This window comes from Neocloeon triangulifer, unplaced genomic scaffold, assembly GCF_031216515.1.
Source record: "Neocloeon triangulifer isolate White Clay Creek 2 clone unplaced genomic scaffold, ASM3121651v1 ptg000010l, whole genome shotgun sequence".
NCBI classification, from domain to species: Eukaryota; Metazoa; Arthropoda; class Insecta; order Ephemeroptera; family Baetidae; genus Neocloeon; species Neocloeon triangulifer.
The window spans coordinates 913,431-939,654 of NW_026775552.1; the positions used below are offsets into that span (position 1 = coordinate 913,431).

The window sequence follows — 26,224 nt, forward strand, 5'->3', positions numbered from 1 at the left end:
CGGAGGCAGGACAATGTTTGCGGTTGCGATGGAGCGAGGCGCAGAGGCCGCGACTGCCGCGAGTGCCCCCGCCACAAAGAGTGATAGAGGCGCGCGGCAGTGTCAGTCACAAAGCCAGGCCAGGACAGTCAGTCAGTGTCAGCGGCAGTCGGCGCTCGTGTCAGTGCGGCATGGTGGCGAAATGAAGCAGCAGCAGGACGAGGAGGCCGGCGGCCCTTTGCTCAACGCGCTCCACGCCAAGATCAGGCCGGCGGCGGCCGCCGCCGGCTCCTTCCTGGCCGCCTCCCCCCTCCCCAGGCACAACACCTTCACCAGCAATGCCTCGTCCATGCAGGCCCTCAGGTCAGTGACTCGCAATTTTCTCAAAATTTCACCAAGAAATCTCAAAATTTCTATAAAATCAAATTGTTTCCTTGGAATTCCTCGGCGCCGATTGCTTTTGTGGCGCAAATTCCAGCAGTGCAGATAAAAAGAGAGGAAGTGTGAAAAGTGATAAGCTCGGAATCGTCCCCGTCCGTCTCGCTGTTGCTAATTGCGCGAGTCGAAAAATCTCAAACGCGCTCTAACCGCCAAGGCAAACTTTTCGCATATGCGAGGCGCTCAAAAGTTGAGACAAAATATTTTATTCATTTTGGGTTTTGATGTCGCCAGTGGAGACTTTTTGCCAGTCTGAGAATGAAATCCAACCAGTTCAACTGGCTCGGCCGGATTTTTTTCTGTTAATTTTTATTGCAGCTTCTTTTTACATTTCCACGGCGCCAGCGTAATTCCAGCAGCGCAAATAAATCAACGCCCCTGACTGACTTTTTTTATTCTAATTAAGGCGCAGTTTTGAAAGAAAATCGCGCAGAAAAGCACTCGCGATCAAAGCGAGACTCGCAGCGCAAAACCAAATACAGAGAGACTCACTTGTTGCATTTGCAGGCCAATTGCTGCGCGGGCACAGGATGTGTTACACGCCAAACCAAACAGCGTGAGCGATTTTACTTATTTGTACTTTGTTTAAAAAATTTGTTATTAGTATATTTTTTTGGCATTAATTAATTGTTTGTCAATATCATTAATTAACAATTATAAAATATTTTATTATTAAAAGTAATTTATTTATTATTTTTAAACCCTCAAATATATTAAATTTTTTTTAAAGTTTAACAACTTTTTCTTAATCATTCATTTAGATTTTGTAAAGTTGAAGTTCTGTGACTTTTTTATTGTCTGATACGATTCGCAAACATATGATCCGAGAGAAATGAGAGATTTGAAATTGCGCGAAACGAACTCAGATGTCGTCCGGCGTGCTATAAAATAATTGACGCGAAATGTGACGCAACGTCGAGCTGCGGGTTTCGCGTTTTCTTGCCAGAGCAGCTGTCTCGGTAACGGTCGAGTGACGCCACTTTGTCAACCAAAACACAAAGAACGCGATTCAATCGACTGACAATTTCACTCTTCTGGATATTTTTCCGATTACGTTTCAGAATAACAACCTTAGGTACACACTTAATAATTAACTTCACCAGGCCTTAAAGGGCAAATGATTGAGCATTTTTGTTCAAATTAAATGCGTTTTCAAATTATTTTCTGTATACATTTATTTATAAAAAAAAATAGCTTACGTAATGTTTTGAACCAAAGTTAAATTAAAATGAATAGGAAATAACTCATTCAATAAAAAAAAAATTTTGAAAAAGAAAACTTTAAGATCTGAAATATCAACAATAGAAATAATTTCAAATAATTTTTTTCAATTATTTTTGTAAAATAATAATGACTTGAGTAGAATAAATAATAATAATGACGATATCAATTACATAAATTTAGATCCAACGGGATATTTTTAAACTTTAAATCTCAGTAGACAGAGCATTACAATCAACTGAAGCGTTTTTTAATTTATTAATTATAAGCTAAATATTTATAGTTAAAGTGCAAAAAGATTTATAAAAAAAATTGCCATTATAGTCATAATACCCGAGACTTATATGGGCGCTTCAAACTCTTCATCGGCCCTGAACCTTTGGGGAGGCACGCGAGGGGCGCACGTCGTGATGGTCGGGCTGGACGCTTCTGGCAAAACCACCGTCCTGTACCAGCTGAAGGAAAACCGCAAAGTGGTGACCACGCCCACGATTGGCTGCAACGTGGAGACCATCGAGGAGCCCTTTGTCGGGCTGCCCTTGACCCTGTGGGACCTGCGCGGGCTGGGGCAGGCGCGGAACTTCTACCGCACCTTCTACCTGCAAAAGGAGGCGTTCGTCTTCGTCCTGGACAGCAGCGACCTTGACAGAATCGCTGAGGTCGCCGAGGAGCTGCAACTGCTGGCGAGCGACGCCAACCTGACGAGGTTGCCCTGCCTCGTCCTTGCAAACAAACAGGATCTTCCAGGGGCCCTGACGCCCACCCAGGTAGCGCAGGCCCTGGATCTTCATCAGGTCTTCAAGGAAGAACGTCGATGGCACGTTCAGGGCTGCTGCGCCGCCGAAAACCGGGGTCTGAGACCGGGGTTTGCGTGGCTCGCCAACGAAATCCTCAAAAGACGTCAAAATCTGGAAGAAATTTATTAGTACGTCAAATTATTTTTTTCCAAATCTGTGTTGAAAATAATGTTTAAAATTTGCAGTGCTTGCAAATCTGGAAGTCGGGAAGTTTCTGCTGATTCGTCTTTGGGTCGGCCATGGAATTTGTTCTCGTTGTTTCAGCGGCAAAAGCGCGAAGCTCGAGTGCTCATGATCGGTCTGGACGGCAGCGGGAAGACCACGATCCTCTATCAGCTGAAGGAAGGTCGTCGGGTGGTGACCATGCCGACGATCGGCTTCAATCTGGAGCAAGTGGAGGTCGACGACCTTTTGCTCAGCGTGTGGGACGTGCGTGGGGGTTGCGAAAAGGCGCGGGGCTTGTGGCGCCACTATTACCGGAACACGCAGGGCCTCGTCTTGGTCGTTGACTGCAGCGCCACCGAGCGCTTCGACGAGTTGCGGGAAGTGCTCGAACTAATCAACAAAGAGGAGCTTCTCAGGAACGTGCCCGTCCTCGTCCTGGCCAACAAACAGGACTTGCCCGGCGCAGTCTCGCCACAACGGTTGGCAGACTTTGACGAGGGACTTGATTTGCGGCGAGTGTTGCAAGACCGGCGGTGGCACGTTCAGGAAACAAGTGGTTCGGACGCAAGTGGAATCCGTGTAGGATTCAGGTGGCTTGTCAGCGCCGTCAAAAGTTCCTATTTCAGAGAATAATAATTTAATAATTTAAAATTTCTTATTTATTTCATCTTTTTGTTTCTTTTGAGATCACAAGGATCATTTTAATAACCAGAAAATGATATCAATTAAACAATTAATTTTTAAATGGAAATACCTATTTGAAAAAAATCATTTTTAAATAAAATATTATAATAACAATTTTCTTAGATATTTGATAAAATTAATTTCTAATTTTTTTTTTAATTTAAATGTTTTAAGCGGAAAGAGGAAACTACAAACCACTGACATACTAAGTTGGTATTTAGGAGCTCCATAGTGACCGCTGTGAGAGGTTAATTCCGGTTAATTCTTAACCAAATTACGCGGCGGCCCAGCTGGGAATGTCTCTCGTCATCAGTTTTTTTTCTCTCCATCACGCTCGGTCGGCAGTGTTGCGAGAGCGTGTCTCGTAATTTGATCGCCGGTTGTCACGACAGCATCTCACAAGGCTGAGAAATTATCGCGTAAAACGAGCAGCGCTGCAGCGACAATTTTTCAATCAGGTCCGTCTCTCTGAAAATTGTGCTCGTGTCAATTTTTAATTCGGATTAATTTGGTTTTTATTGGCGCGGAATCCGATTCCACAAGCTCGAGTCGTAAATTTCGCTCCTAGGATTACGAGTTGTTGTTTCTCGTCGAGAGCCGCCGACAAACACAGATAAGAGAGCAAATAATCTCGAGAGACTCAAGACAAATATTTCACTTCATATTGACGAGCCTCGCATCATTTTCGTGCATTCGCAATTTGCAGATTAGGCGTGGAGAGATTAAAAGGAGTGCAAAGTGCTGAGATCTCGTCGCTGCAGCTGCCAAACAACTCTTTATTTTTAATTAAAGGGCGAGGTGAGCAAATGTTGCGGGGCCTCTTATTAGCTCAGCTTTGTCTCATTCGACACCTTTAATCAAGTTTTAATGCACTCGTTTTTTTTATATATAAATTTTCTAGAATTTGTGCGAATAAAATCTTTTAAAACTCCACTTTTGGCTTTATGGAGTCGGATTTATTTCCATTTGCAACTTGTCGCCGTTTAAAAGGCTGAGCGCAGGGAATTTCGTATTCAAAGGGTTCGATTCGCGCGGTCTCTCGGCGATTGTGCGTGGAATGTTAAATGGGCATTATAAATAAGTTGCGCATTAAACGAGGAAGCGCTGAGCAGTGTGTTTTTTTATCCTCTTTCAAATTATTAATGTGCTGAGAGTGTTCGCGGTGCCTGTTTTGCATTTTTTCGCTGATCGGCGGACGCACAAGCTGCGGGTCTAGCCCGTTAATCTTTCCTAATTAATGGAGACAGCGCGTCGTGTAGTTTCCTGCCAACGAGAACATAAAAACTGGTTGTTTCTCGGATTAATTACTTTATTTCTTTTTCATAAATCTTGATTGAAAGTGTTAATGAGGAGAACAAGTATAAATTAAATTAGGTACAATAAAAGTATTCAAATATTTATTAAATTTTTATAAATGTTTTTTTTTAATTTCTAAATAATTAAATATAAAATATTTGTAACTTAAAATTTACAAGTGTGATGGGTACTTTTAGAATTAAAATAAATAAATGAAATAAATAAATGCTCATAATTAGCTTCATTTTCTTGAAAACTTGAAAATTGTTAAAGGAAAAACATTTTTCCTCAAAAATTTTTAATTCTGACGCCAAATTTTTTGATTATAAAAATTATCCAACAGTTCAAAGTAATGTTTCTGGGATCCTGAGCTGTCGAAATCCTCTGTAATGTAATATTTCTGTTTATTTTCAATTCATTCTCAGAATGGAAATTACAAATTCAAAATTGAAAACCGAGTTGTGTGCGCGACTTATAAATAGATCGAGTGGAAGATAATATACTTGAGCGTGTATGCAAGTAGATTATGCACGAGAGCGGTCGCCGCGCATGAATTATGAAAATAACGCCTCCGCTATATTTTCCCTTGGCTTGTCATCGGAGGACGTGCGTTTGTTTATTATGCAGGCGGGACACACGGGGCGCGTGCTTTGTGTCCGCGATTGACACTGCGTCCGCCTTCTTGCCACTTGAAATAAGAAGAAAAAACTTTGCACTCTTGTTTTTAATTTGGAGCCGAAAATAGAGAGAGCTCATTAAAGTGCATCGGGAGCAGGTGCTGACGACGACGATGACGTCCGTCGCGCGCAGACCAAAGCACAAACACACGTTTGAGCAGACGAAGTGCAACAATCGGCCAAGAGCAGCGTCGGAAATAGAGTCGATCTGAACGCATAAATAGAAAAAGTGTAAAAATAAAAACGTCGAGCCAAGTGACGATGACCTCTCAAAATTTACAAAAGATTTTCTCCATTTCAAGTAAAAAATCAACTGTAAAAAGAATTTTTATATCCATTGAATGATTAAATGAATCTCGGAGATATGGAGCAGTTTCCATGGCAACCTTATCGCACTTTGCTTCCCTCTCTATATCACAAATTTTATCTTTTTCTGGAATATCATTCTATAAAGGAGTGGTGAAGGCGATAAAATTATACTGAATGTATTTTCTTTTCTAATTATTTAAAATGGTAAAATTCAATCAAGGACAAATTTATTTAATTATTTGTTTACTTGGGGAAAACCATAGGTTTCGAGCGCGTCCAACCTTCGTCCTCCGCCACCGAGAGTGGTGCTCGAAGACCTGTCCGGCGATGAAGAGTCGCGTCCGGTGTCCCTCCTGCTGTCGGACAGCGAGGACGACCTGGAGCAGGGTCAGACCTGGCCGGGTGGCAACAAACTCGAACCGCGACCTTCCATCCTGAGGCCCTGGAGCACGCCCGACCTTCCAGGGCACAGACACGACGTCTCCAGGGCGCTCACGGCGAGGCAACAGTTGCGGTACAAAACCATCACCTTTTTCAGGGTCTCATAGGCCAAAGATAAAGGGCACTATTAATTTTTTTCTCAGATTTAATTAAAACCGTCATTTTTCCTTAGTTGAAGGTCTTGACTCGGAGCATTACGGTCCTGAAAATTAAATTGTCAATGTTTCTGCAGGTAAAGGATAAAATTTTGAAGCGAGGCCATCCTTTAAATTCAATAGCCGATTATTTTGAAAGTAAAGTGGAATATTTTTTGGCGCGGCAGTCGTGGAAATTAAATAGTTGGAGAATTTGAAAATTAAGGCTAAAATTTTGGGGCGAGGCAGTCCTGGAAATTAAGTAGTTGAGGAATTTGAAAATTAAGGCTAATATTTTGGGGCGAGGCAGTCCTGGAAATTAAGTAGTTGAAGATTTTGAAAATTAAGCCTAATATTTTGCGGCGAGGCAGTCCTGGCAATTAAGTAGTTAATGAATTTGAAAATTAAGCCTCAATTTAAAAGGCGTGGCAGTCCTGAAATATGTCATTGTTTTTTTAGTCAACAAAACTAATAATAACTTCCGACCTCCCTTTAATCTCCCAAACATCCTCTCAACCCAAAACAAGCAAATCTACATAGAACTGCACGAGCTGTACAAGAAAATCTTCCCTGCAGCACGACATTAATCAATTAGACCTGTCCTAATTTAGATCTGGCTGAATGGTCACCACCAAAGCCAAAAAATACAAACAACAACAACAACAACTTCAGCAAAGATGGGTGCACCAAAAATATGTTGGTTGGTGGTGCGACAGAATTGGCAGCATCAGAAAATTATTTAAATTGAATTAATTGAACATTGGAAAACAGTTTTTCTTCATTTTTCTTGTATATCTGACAAGATCAAACTTATGTGTGAGCTCTGTGAATTAATGGACTGCAAATAAATGATAATTACATCAATGGTGAAGTTGATTAACCTGCAATTTTTTTGTGCCTTGATTGTTGATTGAAATATTGAAATGTTTTTTTGCACTGAGGGAATTTTGTGATTTCTTGGTTGTAAAATTCGTAAAATTTGCCACTTATTTTTTATTATTATTTTTTTTTTAATTTTAAAAATTATATGCAAATTTTTAGGGTGCGTCACCGGAGCGGAAGTCGGAAGCCGCGGAAGCGGGTGGTGTTCAAGAACGGCGACTGCAACGTGCTGCAGACCAACATCTCGAAGCGGCGGCTGCGCTACCTGCAGGACATCTTCACCACCCTGGTGGACGTGCAGTGGCGCTGGACGCTGCTCGTGTTCGCGCTCAGCTTCGTGCTGTCGTGGCTGGGCTTCGCGGTCATCTGGTGGCTGATCGCCTTCAGCCACGGCGACCTCGAGCCCAACCACCTGCCGGACAGCCAGGAGGAGTCCAACTGGACGCCCTGCGTCGTCAACATCTTCAACTTCGCCTCCTGCTTCCTCTTCAGCGTCGAGACTCAGCACACCATCGGCTACGGCTCAAGGTTCATCTTTCATTTCAATTATCTCAAATTTTTTCACTTATTTTATATTATATTAATTTTTTCAATCATTTCATATGTTTTACAAATATATAATAACATATACATTTTCAAATTTACTGAAGTTTTCAATAACATTTTATGTTAAATATTCCATGTTTTGAAAGTTTTAAAAAGGGTGGGTCCGAATAACGGAGAAACGATTCTCGAGGAACAATTCTCGCGCAAGGATTCTCCAGAAACGTAGCCTTTAAAATTCAACCAAAAAGAATCGTTCCTGGAGAATTCTTGCGCGAGAATCGTGTCTTGAGCATCTTTTCTCAAGAATCATTTTGAGAATCGTTTCTCTGAAACCAGAATTTAAATATTTTTCAAAGTTTGACTTATCTTTTTTTTATTCTGAACCAAAATGAATGAAATTGATGTTGGACAGGTCGACGACCGAGGAGTGTCCGGAGGCGATCTTCATCATGTGCCTGCAGAGCATCACGGGCGTGATGATCCAGGCGTTCATGGTGGGCATCGTGTTCGCCAAGATGTCTCGGCCGAAGAAGCGGACGCAGACGCTGCTGTTCAGCCGCAGCGCCGTGATTTGCCAGCGGGACGGGCAGTTGTGTCTGATGTTCAGGGTCGGCGACATGCGCAAGTCGCACATCATCGGCGCCGGCATCAGGGCGCAGCTGATCCGGTCGCGGCAGACCAAGGAGGGCGAGTTGCTGGCCATGTACCAGCACGAGCTGGTGGTGGGCGCGGACAGCGACCAGAGCGACATCTTCTTCATCTGGCCCACCAACATTGTCCACAAGATCGACGCGTCCAGCCCCCTGTACCACATGAGCGCCGCCGACATGATCCGCGAACGCTTCGAGATCGTCGTCATCCTCGAGGGCTGCATCGAGAGCACCGGACAGACCACGCAGGCCCGGTCCTCGTACCTGCCCTCGGAGATCCTGTGGGGCCACCGCTTCCAGCCGCTCGTCTCCTTCAGCAAGGACCGCGGCGGCTACGAGGTCGACTACAGCCTCTTCAACAACACCTACGAGGTTGAGACGCCGCTCTGCAGCGCCAGGGACCTCGAGCACTTCAACCGCATCCAGGACGAAATCAGGCACTCAGGTATAATAATTATTATTTTTTTTTTTAAATAAAATCAAATCAAATAATTGTAAGAAAAACGCTCCATTATTTTTGAAATTGACTCTACATAAAAACTTAAAATAGATATTTTTGATTATTTTGATGAGAGGCAAGAAATCTTTTTTTCTCAACGCCGATTATTTGAACAATTTATACTGGTCCAGTCAAAATAGATCAAGAAGAGGTCTGAAAATCGTTCAGAATCCGTTTTTGTACATTTTGTAGAACATAGTTATAATTAATTTGGAATATTTAGAAAAATTGCTTTAAAACTTTTACTTAAATGGATTTTCGGCCCAGGGTAATTGTTTTACAAAAAAATGTTTTTTACAAAAGTTTTAGAAAATTTAATGTTGCACATTTATTATATTTAAAACTTTCCTCTAAATCCAACTGGAAACTCGCTAGAAAAGCAGGAATGTTAAAAAATGTGGATTTTTTCAAATTCTTGCTTTCGGGGGGAATTAAATTATTTTGCCCATAAGAATTCTCAAATTCGCCAAATCTCAAAGTGCAGCCCTTACATAATATATAGGAATCATGCAAATTTGGAGAACTCTCTCATTCAAATTTTGGGGGCAGAAGTTTATTTTCTTTTTAATTATTCCTAATTATTAATATTAACAATAATTTCATGTTCTTCATACTAAAAAAAACGTTAATAATCATCACCAGTTCCTTCATTAACTGTGGAGGAAAGTTGTTAAAATTTATAATTGAATTCCAATACTTTTGCCACGTGAATTATCATTGAGGGCGATTCAAAAGCCTAACCTGGCCCAGGCTAACTTGACTTGGTCCCGAGCTAATTTAGCCCACTAGCAAAATTGAATGGCGGGTTAAATTAGCCCGGGCCAGGTTAATTTAGCCTGGGCCAAGTTAGCCTTTTGGATCGCCCTCATTAATTTTATTTCACTTTTCTGTCCGTGCAGCTGAGATATCAGTTCGAGACATGGCGAACAGTCTGGTGCCCTTCGGAGGAGGTCTGCGGCGCGTGACGAGCGAACCTGGCGGTCAGGTGGGTCAGCAGGGCGCCCTGCAGCACGCCGGCGTCCCCCTGCTCGCCCTCGACCAGACGCCCGAGTCTCCCGATTGACAAGAAGAAATTTTCTCCAACCTCGGCCATTTTAAAATTAAAAAATAAGCGTCGTGCATCTCTCAGTATAATTATGTCAATTTTTAAGTACACACGTGCCATTTCAGTAGGAGAGTTTAATCTCAAAAGTGATATATATTTTAAATAAAAAAAAAAAAACCGTTTTGTGCCTCTAGAAGAAGGTGAGAGTGAAGAAAAAAGTGCCTTTTCCGCAGCGCAGGAGAAAAATTAAAATATATGCAAATGCAATAAAAATATGTGATGTGTTTATTTAGTTTTCAATGGGAACGGACGTGAGATATAATTTGTAGATAATTTAGTATATAAACAGGAGTGTTTGACTCTATCTCTTAATTAGTGAGACGCAAGTTAAAAAAAAAAACAGCTCAAAATTCACAACATGAAAAACGTATACATTGCATGTTGATTAATATTTTGTGTAAGAGGAAATTTGACGTTTCTTATATTTTGCAATTCAAATAAAGAGAGCAAGTACAACAGATCTGTTGAAAAAAAAACGCTACTTTCATTTCATTAGTCTAAACAACTTTGATTACAAACAAAATATAATAAACAACAAACAATTGTCATTAGTGGAATGACTCATATCAACAAGGCCAGAATAAAAAAATATTTTTTCTCACGTGTTGGCGAATTTTCAAATTTGCCATTTCTTTATTTTTTGTTCACATTATTATTTCACAATAATTTGATATTGAAATTGCACATAGAACCGTAAACTTCCGCAGTGAATGATAAAAAATAAAATTTGAACTAATTTACAGACTAAATTAGACTCAAAGGTTTTGCTCTAGCAAAATAAATAACGTATTTAGACATAAAGTCTGTTTCTCTCTGGTCACAGAAATAATGGAATGGAATTTAAGAATTTAACTGAGAAAGTCCTGCAGCTCGGCCGCCGTCAGCTGCTTGGCCGACTGCTTTTGGCCGCCTAAGAGAGGCTGCGTCAGGGAGGTCGGCGACATCACCGGCTGGCGAAAGGCGCCGTTGCTCTGAGCCATCGACGGAGGAGACGACCAGTTGTTCATGGGCGCTGACATCGGGCTTGTTGCATTCCAGACCGGCTGCAAATTAAATTTTAAATTTACATTACTACAAATCAATTTTTTTTTAACATTTAACTTTTAATTTTTATTATGAATAAAAAACAATGGGTTGGTCCGAATATCAGAGAAACGATTCTCACGCAAGGATTCTCCAGGAACGGTTCTTTAGTTGAATTTCAAAGGCAGAAACGTTCTTAGAGAATCCTTGCGCGAGAATCTTTTCTTGAGGAACGTTTTGATATTCGTTTCCATGATATTCGGACCCACTCATTATGTTTTATGACATCTAATTAAATTCATATTTTTTTTTTAATTTATCTGATTTGAAAGTACCTGCGTGGGAGTGATTTTCTGCATTGGCGTTTTTGTCGGCTGCGTGAATGACATTTGCTTGAGATTAGTCTCAAGGAATCCGTCCATCAAAGAGCTTTGCTGCTTCGGGGCCACAGGCGAGGTCACCAAGGACACCGGCTTGACCCTGATGTCCTGCTGACTGGCCAGTCTGAATGGCCAAACAAGTGAGTTGCTTCCTTAAAAAAGTACAAGAATTCCGTACCTCTGCTTGTCCTCGAGGGTGAGGGCGGCTGCTGCAGGGGAGGGGGAAGTTGCGATCGAGGGTTTCGGAGCAGGGGTGGTGGTTTCGGAGGCGGTGTTGATGCCCAGGGAGGAGAAGAACGAGTCGAGTTCTGACTGGGGTGGCGCCGCGTTGACCAGCTGGCCCGGAGGCGCCGCCAGTGGCGACGCCAGCTGCTGCTCCTTCTGCAGACCGCTGATCTGCTCGAGCTTTTCTCGCTGCTCGGACTCGACGCGCGCCGTCATCTCCTTCAGCAGACCCATCAGCATGCCGAACTGCTTCAGGGTCAGCGAGTTCTCCACGGTCAGGGGGAAGAGGAACGGAATCACCTGCGTCGCCAGCACCTCTTTGCTGATGCCCAGCTTAGGAAGCGTCATCGCCAGTTTGTAAACTCCTGAGATTAAAAATAAAAAGCGTTATTTGCACATTTTTTCTCAACTTTTTGTAAATTAAATTTTTGATTAAAATTAGAATTTCCAAAAAACTTAAAAATTTGTGTACCTAGAATTCCCATGAGGACTGCAGGCTCTCTGGAGGTGATCTTTGGCAGGAAGGGCAGCACCTGGTCGTAGACGAGCCACTTGTCCAGGTGTTCCAACAACTTGCCCAGACACACCAGGCAATTGACTCGCACCTTTGGACCAGAATTAATTTTGTGGGAAATTCTTTACTCAAGTTCTTACGGAAGTGTGAGGGGTGGTGATGCAGACCCTGAGGATTCGGGGCAGGAGGGCGTTTTTCATGGCCGGGTAGTCTATGAGGGCGGCTACGCCGGGCAAGGCGGCCAAACAGAGCTCTTGGGCCGCCTGCTGGTCCAGGGCGTCGAGCGCCCTGTGCATCACGGGCATCACGTCCGACCTCACAAACTCTGCTGGGGTCAACTTCAGCAGCAGCTCCATGCGCTGCATCAAAATCAGCAGCACCTGAAATAAATGAAATACAAATAAAATAATTTCAGTTATAAATACAATGAAAGCAATAATTGATTTTTTTAATTATTTATTTAAAATATAATTTGCAAATTCTTTCCCAAAATTGGGGTTTATTGCGGAGCTCATTTCTTTTGAGTAATTAGTAATGAATTAAGAAATCTGGAACAATGCTTTACTTTTAAATTCTCTTTTTTTCTTAATTCATTACTTTCAACTTCAACTCTAAATTGAAGTTTAAAATAAATATAATTTTAACAAATTATGTTAATAAATTTTATTTTAATAATTTATAATTTTAATTAAACTATTTTTAAGCAAACAAGTTTTCCCACCTGGACCGGTTCGACAATTTTCAAAACTGGAAGGAGCGAAGGCAAGATGAACTGGGTGAATTCCTCCTTGGTCGACTTTTCCGCAATTTGCAGCACGTTCGGCAGCACAAACGGCACCATGGTGTGGTTGACAAACTCCTTGGCCAGACACGGAATCACCCTGAAAATGATCAAAGTTTTATCTTTTTTTTCCTCCCATTTGAGAACAAAGACTGACCTCAGGAGGCAGACGCGGTGCGGCAGCTGCGGCAGAATCTGCGGAAGGCCTTTGTAGAACTGCGACTTCTGCAGGTTGTCCCACTGGAAAAGCGAGTCCAGGTAGTTCAGGGTCTTGACAGACACGTCTTGAAAGTACTCAATCTGGCGAAATTAGAATTTCAGTAAGAAATGGAACTGAATTTGAGGATTAATTTTTAGTGCCTGAGTGAACTGGTGTGCGTCAGGGCGCAGCTCAGGCTTTGTGTTGAGCAGCAACTTGACGTAGTCCCTCAGACCTTCGGGAACGCAGGCCAACTGTGCGGCATTTAGTTGTTTTAACTGGAAAAAATTGGGATTAATAATAAATTTAAATAATTTTTTGTTTTTTACTAAAAATTTAATTTAACCTTTTATGTTTGCATAAATTTTGAAAATATTAGAAAGATTGAAGGTAAAATGATTTTGAATAATTTAAAAATTATGTAAATTTCAGCTTCAGGTCTTTATGGTTTGATTTAAACTTTTTCAAAGCAACAACAATTCTGCAACCTTGTGGAGGTTCCTGGAGGCAGCCTGGGCGTCCGAGTCCCTGGCGAGGAGCGGCCTGCCCTTGTTGAAGACGGCGTAGGCGAGGCAGCCGAGGGCAAACATGTCGCAAGCGGGGCCTGCGGACAGGCTGAGGCTCAGCTCGGGCGCCGTCACGTCCGAGAAAGGGCGGCCCTCGGCAGGGAGGGACCAGTCGGGCTCGTCGACGCTCCAGGTGGGCTGCTCGGCCGCGGGCAGCGCCGCCGAGCTGAAGTCGAAGCCGGCCAACTTCCACGCGCCGGACGCGCTCACCACCACGTTCTCAGGGCACAGGTTCAGGTGCAGCAGGCGGCCCTCCTTGTTGATGAACTGCAGCGCCTCGGCCAGCTGGATCAGCCCGTACTTGACCTCGACCGGGAACAGCGCGTCCTCGGTCTTCAGCAGGTTGCCCAGGCTCTCTCGAACCGGCTCCGAAACAAACGCCAGACTGTCCCTGTTTGACAAAAAAAAATTATGATAAAATTCTGGTTTGAATTCAGGATTTCGTGCCTGGATTCCTCGAGGGCGTGCTGCACGACCAGCAGCCGAGGGTGTCTGAGTTTGGTGAGCTGCGAGACGCCGCGCCTGCAGCTGGCCAGGACGGCCTCCCTGTCCGACTTGCGGACGTACCGCTCGAGACTCTTCTTTTCCAGCACGAACACGGCCACCTCCTGCTTGGTCGACTTCTTGTGTCCCGAGTAGATCTTCCACAGCAGACCTTCAAAAAGATAGGTTAATTTTTTTTTGATCGTGACTTTTGTGTTTTTGGAACCTGGGCCGGCGCTTCCGATCAGCTTGGTCGCCTCGTACTCCCTGGTCACGGGGTTGCCGGGCAGGGCGTTGCTCAGCTGGTTCACCGTCCCGGCCACCGTGCCCGCCACCGAGTTGCAGATTTTGTTGAACACGTCCATATCGCTGCAGGTAATCAAAATAATGCAATCACCCCGCGAGACACACCTACGAGAAATTTTGTTAAAAAATTTTGGCTTTATAAGAACGGGTTTTTTACTTACCAAGGTGAAAAAATCGACTTCAATGTTTCATAAAAAATCAGTTCGAATGTTAAAATACCACATTTTTATGCAAATTTCGGAAGAAAATATGCATTTCCCATTGAGGAAAAACTCCCCAAAAATTGACCACAAGTTTTGACGTGAAACAGCTGCTTTGTGAGGGATTCGAAAGGAGTTACCATTTTGTTTGTGATTTCAAATAAAAAAATTTAATAAAAAATTAATTATAACACTTATATCAACCATTTTTTTTTATTTTATTACTTATAATTGAAAATTTCTGGTCATTCTTTTACAAAACTTTAACTATTTTACAGTTTGTATTGTTATTATTCTTGACTCCTTTCTACACACCCTACTTAGCATTGTCTAGAAGTTGGAAATGGCGCCAACAGGTGGCCAGAAAAGGCGCGAGAAAATTAGCCATGCCATTGCTTTGTGCTGGGTACTTCTTGACTGTAACTTGATTAGGGAGAAAAATCGTGATTCAGTGACATCTTAGAACACGATACATGATTCTGGCTCGCAAAATAGGAGCTCTCCATACTTCTACACAGCAGATCGTGAGTTTCTTTCTCTCTAGTTTCTCTCCCTTATCATGCATTTATTTATTTATGCAGTATAAATGTGAAATTAAGAAAAAACTTTAAGTTCAATCGAGGACAAAAATTAATCAATATGAAATGTATTTTGAACTCAAAGAAAGTAAAAAATATTTTGCTTCAGCCGAAAAAACTTACTTTAGAGGAATATGATGAACGAAATTTCCGACGGCGTGCAAGAGTTTGAGTCTGTTTTTGCCGGCGCCGCTCCTCAGGACGCGGGACAAATTGACCTCGTCCATGTCGCGTGCGTCCTGCCGCAGGTCGGTGTTCCGCGCGTCCATCCACCTCTGCCGAGGAGTGCGTCTCGACTGATGGATGCGACGAACTTATGACGACGGCAGGCTGAATGTGCTGCTCGCGCATTCCAATGAAAGAATCACCAAAATGCGCCTCCTCATCCGACAAAACGAGAGAGAGCGAACGAATCTGACAGACTGGTGCGCTTTTCCCTAAAGAGTCGCGCGCCAAGGTCATCATTTTGTCTCACTTTTGCTCAAATGTGATTGAAATAAAAAAAAAAATTACAAAGGTTGGAATATTTTCATATTTTCTTTAGAATGTATACAATTTTCTATAAATCAATATATTTTTATTATTAAAAAAAAGAATTTTTATACAGAAAATAGCAAAAATATCAAAATGCGATACTTGAAGTATCATTTTGGCACCTTACCAGTCTCATTGTAATTCATTTCGACAATAAAAGACTAAAGCTGACAAGAGATTCTGAGCATTTCAGACTTTGTCAGATTTGGTTGTCATTTTCAGTCAAACGGAATCAGTTGATCTGTTTTAAAATATTATTAAAATTTATGCAATCAGCTTCTTCACCGCAATGCAAATCTGCTCAAAAGCACTCAAAAGTGACACATGATTCTGGAGGGACTGCAGGTTACATGAAAGCCAAATTTACTAACAATAAATATTATAAAAATAAGAGGATTATAATAATTAACTCCTTACAGAAGACACTAATGTAAAATTGGTAAAATTGCAACTTCAGTCAATCCATCAGAACTTGTTAGCAATTATAAGTCTATAGCTGACAAAGGAGTACTTTTCTGATCAAACACTTTGTCACATCTTTGTTCATATTGATGATAAATGATAATTTCTTATTCTGGTTGAATATTTGTAGAGAACTTAACCACGAAGAAATGAAAACGTATGGCACAAGTAGACGAATGCAAATATTTTTCATCTTCTTCAAGTGATTAAGGCAATGTTTAGAAGAGGGAATTTTTAACAGAGAAGTGGCAGCGGACCTTTGGTGAGACATCGACCAGTGCAATGATTGGCTCGTCTGGCTTGAAGCGTTGCTGCTCCACACAGCATTTCACGGTTTCCAACTTTGGACAGTTTAAAACAATGAGCTTCAAGAAAGTGACATGCAGAGTGTAGACGTCGGGCTTAGCAAGTGCAAAACTTGAGTCAAAGTGCACAAGATTCTGCAACACCGGCTCTGAACTGTCCTTGATGGCCTCTTCAGGGATCCAGACATTCTTCAGGCAAAGGGTGTGCAGCTTTGGGGCAAACAGAAGCTTTGAAAGGTTGGCTTGGTTAAATCGCCTGTGGAGACAGCAGAGGTGCAGCTCCTCCAGCTTCAGAAGTTGCGGATCGACAGAATCTGGATTGGTCTGGAGTTCTTGAGAGAAGTCACATTCCAACTTCAGGTACAGCAGGTTGGGGCAGAGGAGGACGAGCTCAAACACGTCCGTGTATTCGCCGTAACAATCAATCAGGGTTACGTGGGTGAGTTTTGGACCAAGGCCGGACTGGCTGAAGTTCGAGTGAAGAAGGTAGTCTTCAGCAATTTCTCCGTACGTTCCGACCAGTGTGAGAGCCGAGAGATGGGGCAGTTGGCTGAGGACATGCGGAAAGGGAACGACTTCATGAAAGCGATAATTTGTATCTTCATTCAGTTGAGGATCGCTGATGATCACCTCCTTTAAATTGGGCAGGCAAGTGGGAATTCTGCAAAAGGAGACATTTTGAATGAGAGTTGAAAAACACATTTTTATATTAATTTCTTAATTACTGCTCTGCGCAGCCATCAACTGATGTGTTGAGCCGCTCCAAGCTGTAAGTCTGTCCTCGAAAGTCCAGGTGAACATTAGGATCAAAATCGTTGGCTGCAATACATAAAATAAATAAACATTTTTAGCTTCTTTCTTTTTTAATTAAGAAAATTTACTATATCTTACACTGTGCCTCCAAATTAGTGATTTCCTTGAGGTGAGGAATTAATCGGAAAGCGTCGAGAAAATTTGAATCCCTCGAGACCATTGTTCCCAAGGAGAGTTTCTCCAGGTGAGGCAAGGTAGCCACACTTTGCAGCCCTCTACTGGTCAGGGCTGAGGAATGAACCAGGGTCACACTTTTCAACTTGCGGCAGCTTTTGATCAGCCTCTCCACGTCCTCTGCAATTAAGAGGATTATTCAATTTTAAATTAATTTTAATGATTTCATCTTTTTTACCATCCTTGAATGAAATGGTGGGCATGTCGAGGTGCTCAAGGTTGGAGAATTTCTCCAGGTATTCGATGACAAAGCTGCCTGAACAGGGTGGTGGTCGGTCATGTGGTGACAAGTACATTTTGCGCCGGTCGACGATGCTCGTCATGCCCTCGGGGGTTTCCGCAAGAAATTTCAAAATTTGCAAATCCAATCCTCGAGGATCAAAAAAGAACTTGTCCCCACCACAGAGGGTGAAGTCGAACTTTAACAAGGTGGGGTTGATCAGCTGCTTAATCAAAATCAGAGGAATGGCAACCTTTGGCCAGTCAAGGCTGCTGCCAATTGTTTCACCTTCCTTTAACTGCAAAATCAATTTTTTTTTTTTTTTTTTTTACAATTTAGTAATTTCACTTTAAGATCAAACCTGCAGAGAGGAATTGTCTGTGGCTGGAACAAGCAGGTGATGAACTTTTTTGCATGTGCATGGATAAGAGTAATTATTAGTTGCTTGATAACGAGTCGTCATGTCCTGCACACTCATCAGGATGTTCGACTTCAGTCTTTGAGCTGCAGGGAAAAAGAGGAACATTATTAAATATAATGTTAAATAATTCATTTTATTATTTTAATGAAAAATTACTTACGAAGACACTTTATCAACTGAGGGACTGCTGAGAATTTCGGCAAATTCAGAACAATGGTCCTCATGCACAGCTCCTGCAAAGGAACCAGGTTGAAGACCTTCGAGTGCAAAACTCGGGCTGCATTGACAAGTTCTCGGGTTCCATCGTGCTCAGCTACCATTTCTAAAATAAAAATATGTACACATGAATTATATAATTGTCTTAAATTTGAATATAATATGCATCTATAAATCGGGTGTATAAAACCAAGTTCAGAAACATAATCAAATTATATAAGGAATAAAAATGAAAATATTTTTTTATTCCTTACTTGCAAAAACAAGCTCATCGTCATTGTCGGCCCTTTGCGCTTCTGCAAAGACATCCATCTTGAGCACACACAATTACTGGCGGTCACCTCACCCTATGATCTTGACCCTTGGCCAAAAGCTGTTGACCTTTAGAGATTTTGAGATATTAAAACAAATTGTTGCTGGAGACCAGAAGGGAAATTTACATACAGCTAGATTTATTTCTCCATAAGAATTAGAAAATCGTCCACCAGATGCAGGACCAGCTTGGGTCTTCAGTCGTTTATCGCACAGACAGTGTCCCGTGATAGCTTTTTGCTTATCAAGCAAAAACAAAGCCGGGTGTTTGTTTACTTTTGGTGGGAGGAACTGAATCGACAGCAGAGTAAAAGAAAGGAGTTATGAATAATCACGTACAATACATTGACAGATGGCAGTTTTTAGGTTAAGCTGATTATAAAAATATTATGTGGAAGAAATTTATGCATAATCCATAAGTGACTTTAGTTTTTCAGCACAGGATGCATTTCGTTGGAGCCCGATCTCCAGCTCCTCATTGTACACTCCTCTTTGCGTTATTCGTTAGTACAAAAATGCGCGGGAACGCCGCGAGCTGTTGCTTTACCAAGTTCAACGTTATAAAATATGCGCCTTGGGTTTTGACAACACAGGCAAGAAGCATGTAATTTTATACTTCGTGATTTTTACTCATAAATTAATGTCTAGTAAGTTCCCCCGTGACAAAACTAAAAATTGCCCGAAATTATGATTATATTTGTTTATTTCATAGAAATGTAAAGTGCAAAATTACTTACTGCCGGATTGCAGCATGAATGATCTATCATGATTATAAATCCATATAACTGCGACAGCACCACAAAGACAGGAAAACATAAAATTACGATACAAACTAACAATTTTACTTTGCCTTATATTAATATAAGTGATCCGGATCCAAATTTATTTAATTTTATTTAAATAGATCCTTGATATATCTATTAATGTATGGAAAATTTTGCTGAAAATATCAGAAAAATTGATCGTTCAATCATTACAGGGAAAAGAAAATTTTTTGAATCTTTGTGGTGTATAGGCCTTAATTCATTAATGAAAACTCCTTTTTTTGTCTTTATTCCACTATGTAACGTAATGATTTGCTAAAAAATGCGCGACATCACCGGGAACTGTTGCTTTCAAGGGTATTTTTAATTTTTATCATATGATTGAACTTTGACAAGAATAACGAACAACTTTTTATTTCATTCTGCCAGAATTCTGCAAAAAATTAAATGTGAAAACATAATTTGGTATGCTCACATAGCAATGATTCTTTCAAACTGCCGCAATATTACAAAAATATACAGATGATACATAAATAAGCGAAATAAACAATTTTTCTTTGCCAAATTCCAAATTTAAGGATGGTCCATGAACTTTTTATTTATAAATTAAAAAAATGGAGCCTTGAGAGAGAGTCAGTTAAATACTGTTGCAAAAGGTAGAAATAATACAATTCAATATTGATGGGTTTTTCATCTAATCATTCTTCTCAAACGATAGGCAAGTTATATTACCGAAATGTTAATTAGCTTTTTGAAGAAAAAGAGACCAATTTAAAATATCAAAAATATCTGTCTATCGTAACTTCTTTTGGCAATAAATTTTGACTCATTGTGGGCAAAAACTTAATTTATTCTTTACTCATGTGGCACGTTTTGAGCTCAGGATGCTTTATTTAGTGTGGGCATCCTATATTGACAACTCCTCCGCATTAAAACTCCTTTCAGTATTTGTTATTCTCTGTTGCACACAATAATTCTTGAAAAAAAAAAAATGTGCTACAGTTCCTTAGTTAAGAGTAAATTTTAGTTCAATTCTGACTATGCCAGCTTTGGCCACCATCATAATACACTAGCAATTTTATTCTTGTTCAGTAATTCAGTTCCGAAAGAAAAGTTTGGGTTTTAGTAAAACATATGTCGGCGGTGATAACCCTTTCCTTGATACTCTTATAAAAAATTTAAAAAAATTTGTATTTGACTGAAAATGAAAATTTTGATGATGAATACGCAAATCTTAGTAAACGACGGAGTATTCCAGATCTTTGACCAAGCAAATGGCCGGACTGTCTTTGTCTGCGTTGGCAAATTCTAGGTTGCCAAAGAGCTGCTGAGCAACCGGGTCTGCGAAGAAGGTGTCCTTGACTTTTTCGCCAACGGACCCGCGGTACCAGCCATCCTCCATCACATCAACGCTGACCTTGACAGTGGCCTCCTTGGGCACATAAATGCTTGGCACTTTGTAGTGCACCCATGAGTTGGTCTCGAACTCACAGGTGGTCTCAACCGGCACCTTTCTCTCCAGGGTCTGCTCGATCACGCTCAGGGTAACCTTTAAGTTACTTTGATACTGAGACTTTGATTGCAAATCAAAACTGCATGGGAAATAAAATGATCAAAATTTTTTAAGTACTTTTTACCCCTGATCTTGCCTGCAAGTGTAACTGTATTGATTGTAATAGGCAATGGTCCTGCAGAGGACGTTGAAGCCAAGGACGAGCAGGTGTTCTTTGGCTCGGAATGAAAAGTCGCAAAAATCTCCAGCCCTAAAGCATTTTGGCACATCATCCTTCACTGCTGGTTCCAGGTTCAACAATCTAATGGTGCATCTGGGGTCCGTCCTGGAACTTAAGGTGTCTGGCAGGGGAGGAGCAACCTTGAACAAGGTAGGGTGTTTCTTCAGGTTGTACAGTAGGTAACGTTTCTCCTCAGGCATTAACCACTCAAAGACCCCTTCCAGGTCTTTCTCAGCCACAGCCAGCAGACGAAGGTGAGAAAGGGAACTTCTGACCACGCTCCTGCAAGCAAAAATTCTCTCAGTGAGAAGTTTTTACAGAACTTTAATGCTACCTTTTCTCTTCTTCTGTGGCTTTAGAGTTGGCCAGCCTGACGCATGCAGAGACCAACACAGATTCGGCCTCGAGATTCATTTTTGTGCAGGCCGCGAAGGTCGCAAATGCTTCTCCGCTAATCAGCAGAAAAGTCGAGTGCTCCAGACACTTCATCACACTGGCGCACAAGAACTGATCAGAAAGATTGAAAACATAATAAAACTATCAAATCATGAAATAGGCCCAAAGCAACCTTAAGGCAGGTGGTGGCCACAAATCTGTTGATGTGGTGCTCGTTGAGGATGCTCCAGGCATTTTCCAAGGTGAGATACTTTTCCAACAGGGTGCCAGTCAGGACGCCATCCATTAGGAACTCGTCGGCCGCCCTGGCCAGCAGAATGACTGAATCCAGATCGGCCACCTCTGATCGCAAACACTGGACGTGAGCGTATCTATTTTTTTTTTTAAGGAAAATTTGATTATTAAAAATTTCTCGGGTGAAATTTTTATAAGATTGACTTACTCGACGACCATCCTGAAGATGTGCGGCTCAATGTGCTTGACCCTGACTGGCCCTGGCGGTGTTAGGATGCTCCTGAAGAGACTCTCAAAGTACTCGCTGGCGGCCAGCAGATCCAACTTGCTGCCGTGGATTTCCTTAAAAAGTGTTTCGTGATAAAAAGGTCTCAATAATAGTTTAAAATGTTCATGGATTGTACCTGGGCGTTGTGGTCGTCAGGGCCGACGAGGAAGGTGCAGTCCGTGTCGCGACCCATTTCCAGGGCCTTCAGCTTCCTCTCGACGAAAGTCAACAACTTTTTCCCACCATGAAATTTCACTTTTTCGACGGTCGACATTTATTGGCTTCAATTATAGACTGCATATAAAATCAGAAAAATGACCCGTGTGTTGTGATTAATATATTTTCCAGCTCGGCTCCAGCCAGCAAAAGCGCTCAAAAAAGGCCAAGAAAAAGGGCTCAACGCTAAAAAACCACAGCTGCGATGGAAAACAAAATCTCAGCTATCTCAGCTCCTGCTGCAGATAGCGCATGTGTGTATACAAACAAAGTTGTAGGAAATTAGACGCCCTACAACTTTGCCATAGTGACCAAGGTCATAGGTCAAAGTTCAGGGTCAACTTTTTAAGCTTGAATTTTTTGATGCGCCACCAAAGTACCTAGTACATAAAAATTTTTGATTCCATTATAGCCAAAAGTTGCTCTAGTTGGTAGTCAACAACATATTAAAATTTGGCTAGACTGTTTTTTTCTGTTTTCGAGATATTTTAGGTCAAAAGCAGAAAAACGTGGTTTTCCGAGCATTTTCCTACACAAATCAACATTTAACCGCCCGTAGCTTTTTTCCTGCTAAAGTTACGCAAAAATGTATAATGACAAAAAATGATTGCCTTGACCTGTTCTTTCAAACCATGTATCGCACATAGTGACCAGGTCACAAAAGGTCATTGACCTCGGTGACCTGTGACCTTTCCAAAAATATTTGCTGGAAATGTTTCACCTCAATGAAAAGAAACATTAGAGTATCTGAAATTCAGTTTTGCACTTGCAAGGTCACAGGTCACCGAGGTCAATGACCTTTTGTGACCTGGTCACTAAATGCGATACATGGTTTGAAAGAACAGGTCAAGGCAATCATTTTTCGTCATTATACATTTTTGCGTAACTTTAGCAGGAAAAAAGTTACGGGCGGTTAAATATTGATTTGTGTAGGAAAATGCTCGGAAAACCACGTTTTTCTGCTTTTGACCTAAAATATCTCGAAAACAGAAAAAAATAGTCTCGCCAAATTTTAATATGTTGTTGACTACCAACTAGAGCAACTTTTGGCTATAATGGAATCAAAAATTTTTATGTACTAGGTACTTTGGTGGCGCATCAAAAAATTCAAGCTTAAGAAGTTGACCCTGAACTTTGACCTATGACCTTGGTCACTATGGCAAAGTTGTAGGGCGTCTAATTTCCTACAACTTTGTTAATAGACATACATGCGCTATCTGCAGCAGGAGCTGAGATATTTTTGATTTTCGAAAACACCTTTTTTTTCAATCCCCAACTTTGAGCCCCTGTAAAATAGGCAATTTTGAGAATTTTCAAAAATCCTTCTTAGCTATTTGTCTACACCCTAAGGGCAACCAAACTACCAATTTTCAAAAAGATCCGCCGACCCCATGCCAAAAGTGGGTCCCATTAAAAAAAATAATGCCAAACGTAAATTCTCAGCGCTGAAACTCCCTTCAAATTTCATTTTTCAGTCATAATTGGGGTGATAGAAACGTGATTTGGTGAAATTTTGATCAATTTTTTTTAAATTAAAACATTTAATTTAAAACATTTAAAAAAAATATATATATAAAATAATAAAAAAAATATAATTTTGGGTCAAGCCAATTTTGAGGCAAAAAAATTATTTTCGAGAATAAGAAACAATGTTAAATTTCAAAAATTTAGTTCTCCCAATGAGTTCAATTTTTTTCTTACTTGGAACTGACATCTACAAACCAACGTAGAAGAATAATTACCATAAAAATTATTCGAGACGTTTTTTGCAAATAAGCCTCTCCTTAAGTAAATAAATCAAGGTGAAAATGATCGAGTTTTCTTTTTGTCAGTTGGGAGCGCTCACGGAATATATTATGAATTAAAAGCAAGTGTAAATATATTCACGCAGAAACTCTTTTTATATATTTGTCAAAAATCAAACACACACTCGGTGGCGAAATGAAAAGAAAATAAAACTGGAAACGCAGTGAACATTTTCAAGGATTGTCGATGACGAGGCCAGAAATGGCGAGAATGTGGTCGCGAAAATACGCCGTCTTGTAAAAAAAGCCTGGATCGTCGTTGTTAAGAGTAGTGGCGTTGCAGTTTGTGGAGGCCGCAAAGGACTGCACTCGGCCGTTCACCACCAACAGTGGAAGCCGCAAGTAGGTGGGCGAGGTGATGTTGTCGGCGTAGTATGACTGCGCGCAAAATTATGTATCAGAGGAAATGCGAAAAGTGTTGAGGAAAATGACAGTTTTCATTCAAGCCTGAGTGATTCAGAAACCAAAGCAGCTTAAATTTTATTGCAAATAAAACACACACCGTGCAAATACCAGCGGTGGAGTCTTTTTCGATGCACGACCCAATATTGCTAGCACCAGTTGTCAATTGTGAATCGCAATCCGAGTCCGTAAGCGTTGTCGTCGACTTGGACATCAAATTCTGTTAAAATACATTTTTAGTTTTGAGCATTTTAAGTCAAAGTTGTCTCTAGAAGGGCCTCGGAAACGTTTTCATACATGGGTGCGCTCAACAATTTTGCGCTCGCGCTCAAATAAAAAGTCTTGCGCTCACGCTTTTCGCTCAAAAACATTTTTCCCTGAAGAAAAAGTGCGACTTATTAGACAAATTTTTTATATGAAAAACGAAAATGATAAAGTTGTGCTTCAATTTTAAAAATTTGGATCAGTTTTGAAAGTTTTGGTTTAAATAAACTGTTTTTCGTTACATCTTTGATCAAATTTTGGAATTTTTTCTTTAGTTTTGAGCGCAAAATGAGCGCATTTGAGCTCTGCGCTCACGATTTTGAAAATCGTGCGATCGCGCTCATGAGCGCAGATCGCAAAGTGCGCTCTGCCCATGTATGAATTTATTATTGCGTTTTTGTAGCTTGGCAAAAGATCAAAACTGCTCAGAGATTTCCCCGTTAAGACTCAAAATTGGCTACTGTGAGCATCAGAAACAAAAAATTATCTGATACTCAAAGATTGGTCCCCCCTTTTTTTACGACATGTTTCAATTTCATGAAAACTATGATGTCGCAATGAGGTGTTGAAATTGAAAATAGTAAAATACTCAAAATTGCAATTTGAGTGACTCACGTTTCCCTGGAAGAAAATTATGGCGGCGTCAGCGTGGCTGGCCTCGAATGTGACGAACTCGCTCAGCGTCAAGTTGAACCGAGCCGCGCCAAAAGGCAAACACGTCTTGAACACGTAAACCACCGACGCGTAGCTGCCAACCACTTTGGCAATCGTGTGGACCTTGAGGTCGACGTCGGTCATCACGTACCCGGTCACACTCATTGGGCTGATCAGACGTCATGTTTAAAAAAAAATCATAATCAGATTTTGTTTCCAACTCACTTGAAATACGCAGCGGCGGAAACGGCCATCTTTTGGCTCACAATTACTCCGGGGATGTTGAGCTCGAAAGGATTCACAGGATTTTGAAGGCTCACCTTCATTCCGGCGCAGAGACAAAAATTTTAATTGAGAATTGCAATCAAAAACTGTGGCTCAAAACTTACGACGTAGGGAAACTGGCCGGCCCAGTCGGCGGCCACGGTCGCTCCGAATCCAGTCGCCAGCGTTGCTGCGAAAATTATTTCAATTTTTTGTTTTCAAATAACTTAAAAAGTTTTACTTGGGCAAAGCAGAGAGGCGAGCGGAATGAGAAATAGGGACAACATTGTTGGTTTGTCCAAAGTAAAAGTCTTGGCGGTTTCAGTGTCCAAGTCTTTGTAAAACAGCTCTGGTCGCTCCGTCGTTTTATACCGAGTTTAATTGACCACATATGTGCGGGTAAACAGAAATTTCCTACTTTTCTACTTTAATTCTGCTGCGGGCCGATGGAATTAAAAATAATTTGCATTTTGACCCCGACCATATTGTTCTCCGCGCTATTTTCTTAACTAGTTTCGAGTTTTTCGGGGAAGAGGCAGCACTTTGGAAATAAATGGTGAGCAATTGTGAGTCGTGAAATGATTAGAAGCAAAAACAATGGGCGCGTTTCTTTCTTCAAATTAATTGCGCGTTGTGATGATGAAACACAATTTTTTCCGCTCTCTTGCATTCTCTTTCGTGAACTGGAA

At 41.2% G+C, this 26,224-nt stretch overlaps 4 protein-coding genes across 6 annotated transcripts; 2 read left to right on the top strand and 2 right to left on the bottom strand.

Moving 5' to 3' along the window:
- The first annotated feature begins 13 nt into the window (after positions 1–13).
- LOC132195684 (G protein-activated inward rectifier potassium channel 3) lies at positions 14–9,951 on the top strand. Of its 2 annotated transcripts, XM_059617846.1 has the most exons (5): positions 5,715–5,770; positions 5,830–6,080; positions 7,183–7,551; positions 7,982–8,664; positions 9,618–9,951. In XM_059617846.1, exons 1-5 carry the CDS (start codon positions 5,768–5,770, stop codon positions 9,779–9,781), a joined length of 1,470 nt encoding a protein of 489 aa, XP_059473829.1. In that variant the 5' UTR covers positions 5,715–5,767; the 3' UTR covers positions 9,782–9,951. The 2 variants fall into 2 exon arrangements, with proteins under 2 accessions (XP_059473828.1, XP_059473829.1); XM_059617845.1 differs by lacking the exons at positions 5,715–5,770; positions 5,830–6,080 and adding an exon at positions 14–342.
- LOC132195687 (uncharacterized) lies at positions 359–2,676 on the top strand. The gene is made up of 2 exons (XM_059617849.1): positions 359–973; positions 1,963–2,676. The coding sequence occupies exon 2, from the start codon at positions 1,983–1,985 to the stop codon at positions 2,562–2,564; it is 582 nt and encodes a 193-aa protein (XP_059473832.1). The 5' UTR covers positions 359–973; positions 1,963–1,982; the 3' UTR covers positions 2,565–2,676.
- A 520-nt stretch (positions 9,952–10,471) lies between the features above and the next one.
- LOC132195683 (SCY1-like protein 2) lies at positions 10,472–14,621 on the bottom strand. The gene is made up of 12 exons (XM_059617844.1): positions 14,462–14,621; positions 14,221–14,405; positions 13,959–14,166; positions 13,434–13,902; positions 13,107–13,223; positions 12,904–13,046; positions 12,687–12,846; positions 12,106–12,345; positions 11,924–12,056; positions 11,405–11,816; positions 11,182–11,350; positions 10,472–10,866 (listed from the first exon to the last, which is right to left on the bottom strand). The coding sequence occupies exons 2-12, from the start codon at positions 14,357–14,359 to the stop codon at positions 10,672–10,674; spliced, it is 2,385 nt and encodes a 794-aa protein (XP_059473827.1). The 5' UTR covers positions 14,360–14,405; positions 14,462–14,621; the 3' UTR covers positions 10,472–10,671.
- A 983-nt stretch (positions 14,622–15,604) lies between these two features.
- LOC132195641 (uncharacterized) lies at positions 15,605–18,808 on the bottom strand. 2 transcript variants are annotated; one of them, XM_059617771.1, is made up of 8 exons: positions 18,668–18,808; positions 18,478–18,604; positions 18,168–18,329; positions 17,948–18,090; positions 17,545–17,884; positions 17,271–17,486; positions 17,105–17,198; positions 15,605–17,040 (listed from the first exon to the last, which is right to left on the bottom strand). In XM_059617771.1, exons 2-8 carry the CDS (start codon positions 18,533–18,535, stop codon positions 16,293–16,295), a joined length of 1,761 nt encoding a protein of 586 aa, XP_059473754.1. In that variant the 5' UTR covers positions 18,536–18,604; positions 18,668–18,808; the 3' UTR covers positions 15,605–16,292. The 2 variants fall into 2 exon arrangements, with proteins under 2 accessions (XP_059473754.1, XP_059473753.1); XM_059617770.1 differs by having other exon boundaries at positions 17,545–17,893.
- Between the last annotated feature and the right edge of the window lie 7,416 nt (positions 18,809–26,224).

Excerpts from the sequence above, each read along its gene's own strand:
- LOC132195684 (XM_059617845.1), top strand. The coding sequence starts at position 14 with ATGTTTGCGGTTGCGATGGAGCGAGGCGCAGAGGCCGCGACTGCCGCG. Across the intron at positions 343-7,182 it reads TCGTCCATGCAGGCCCTCAG|GGTGCGTCACCGGAGCGGAA; the intron begins GTCAGTGACTCG and ends GCAAATTTTTAG. Across the intron at positions 7,552-7,981 it reads ACCATCGGCTACGGCTCAAG|GTCGACGACCGAGGAGTGTC; the intron begins GTTCATCTTTCA and ends GATGTTGGACAG.
- LOC132195687 (XM_059617849.1), top strand. The coding sequence starts at position 1,983 with ATGGGCGCTTCAAACTCTTCATCGGCCCTGAACCTTTGGGGAGGCACG.
- LOC132195683 (XM_059617844.1), bottom strand. The coding sequence starts at position 14,359 with ATGGACGTGTTCAACAAAATCTGCAACTCGGTGGCGGGCACGGTGGCC. Across the intron at positions 13,047-13,106 it reads ACGCACACCAGTTCACTCAG|ATTGAGTACTTTCAAGACGT; the intron begins GCACTAAAAATT and ends TAATTTCGCCAG. Across the intron at positions 11,817-11,923 it reads AGTCCTCATGGGAATTCTAG|GAGTTTACAAACTGGCGATG; the intron begins GTACACAAATTT and ends TTTTAATCTCAG.
- LOC132195641 (XM_059617770.1), bottom strand. The coding sequence starts at position 18,535 with ATGGATGTCTTTGCAGAAGCGCAAAGGGCCGACAATGACGATGAGCTT. Across the intron at positions 18,330-18,477 it reads CGATGAGCTTGTTTTTGCAA|AAATGGTAGCTGAGCACGAT; the intron begins GTAAGGAATAAA and ends TTTTTATTTTAG. Across the intron at positions 18,091-18,167 it reads TCAGTTGATAAAGTGTCTTC|CTCAAAGACTGAAGTCGAAC; the intron begins GTAAGTAATTTT and ends TTTTCCCTGCAG.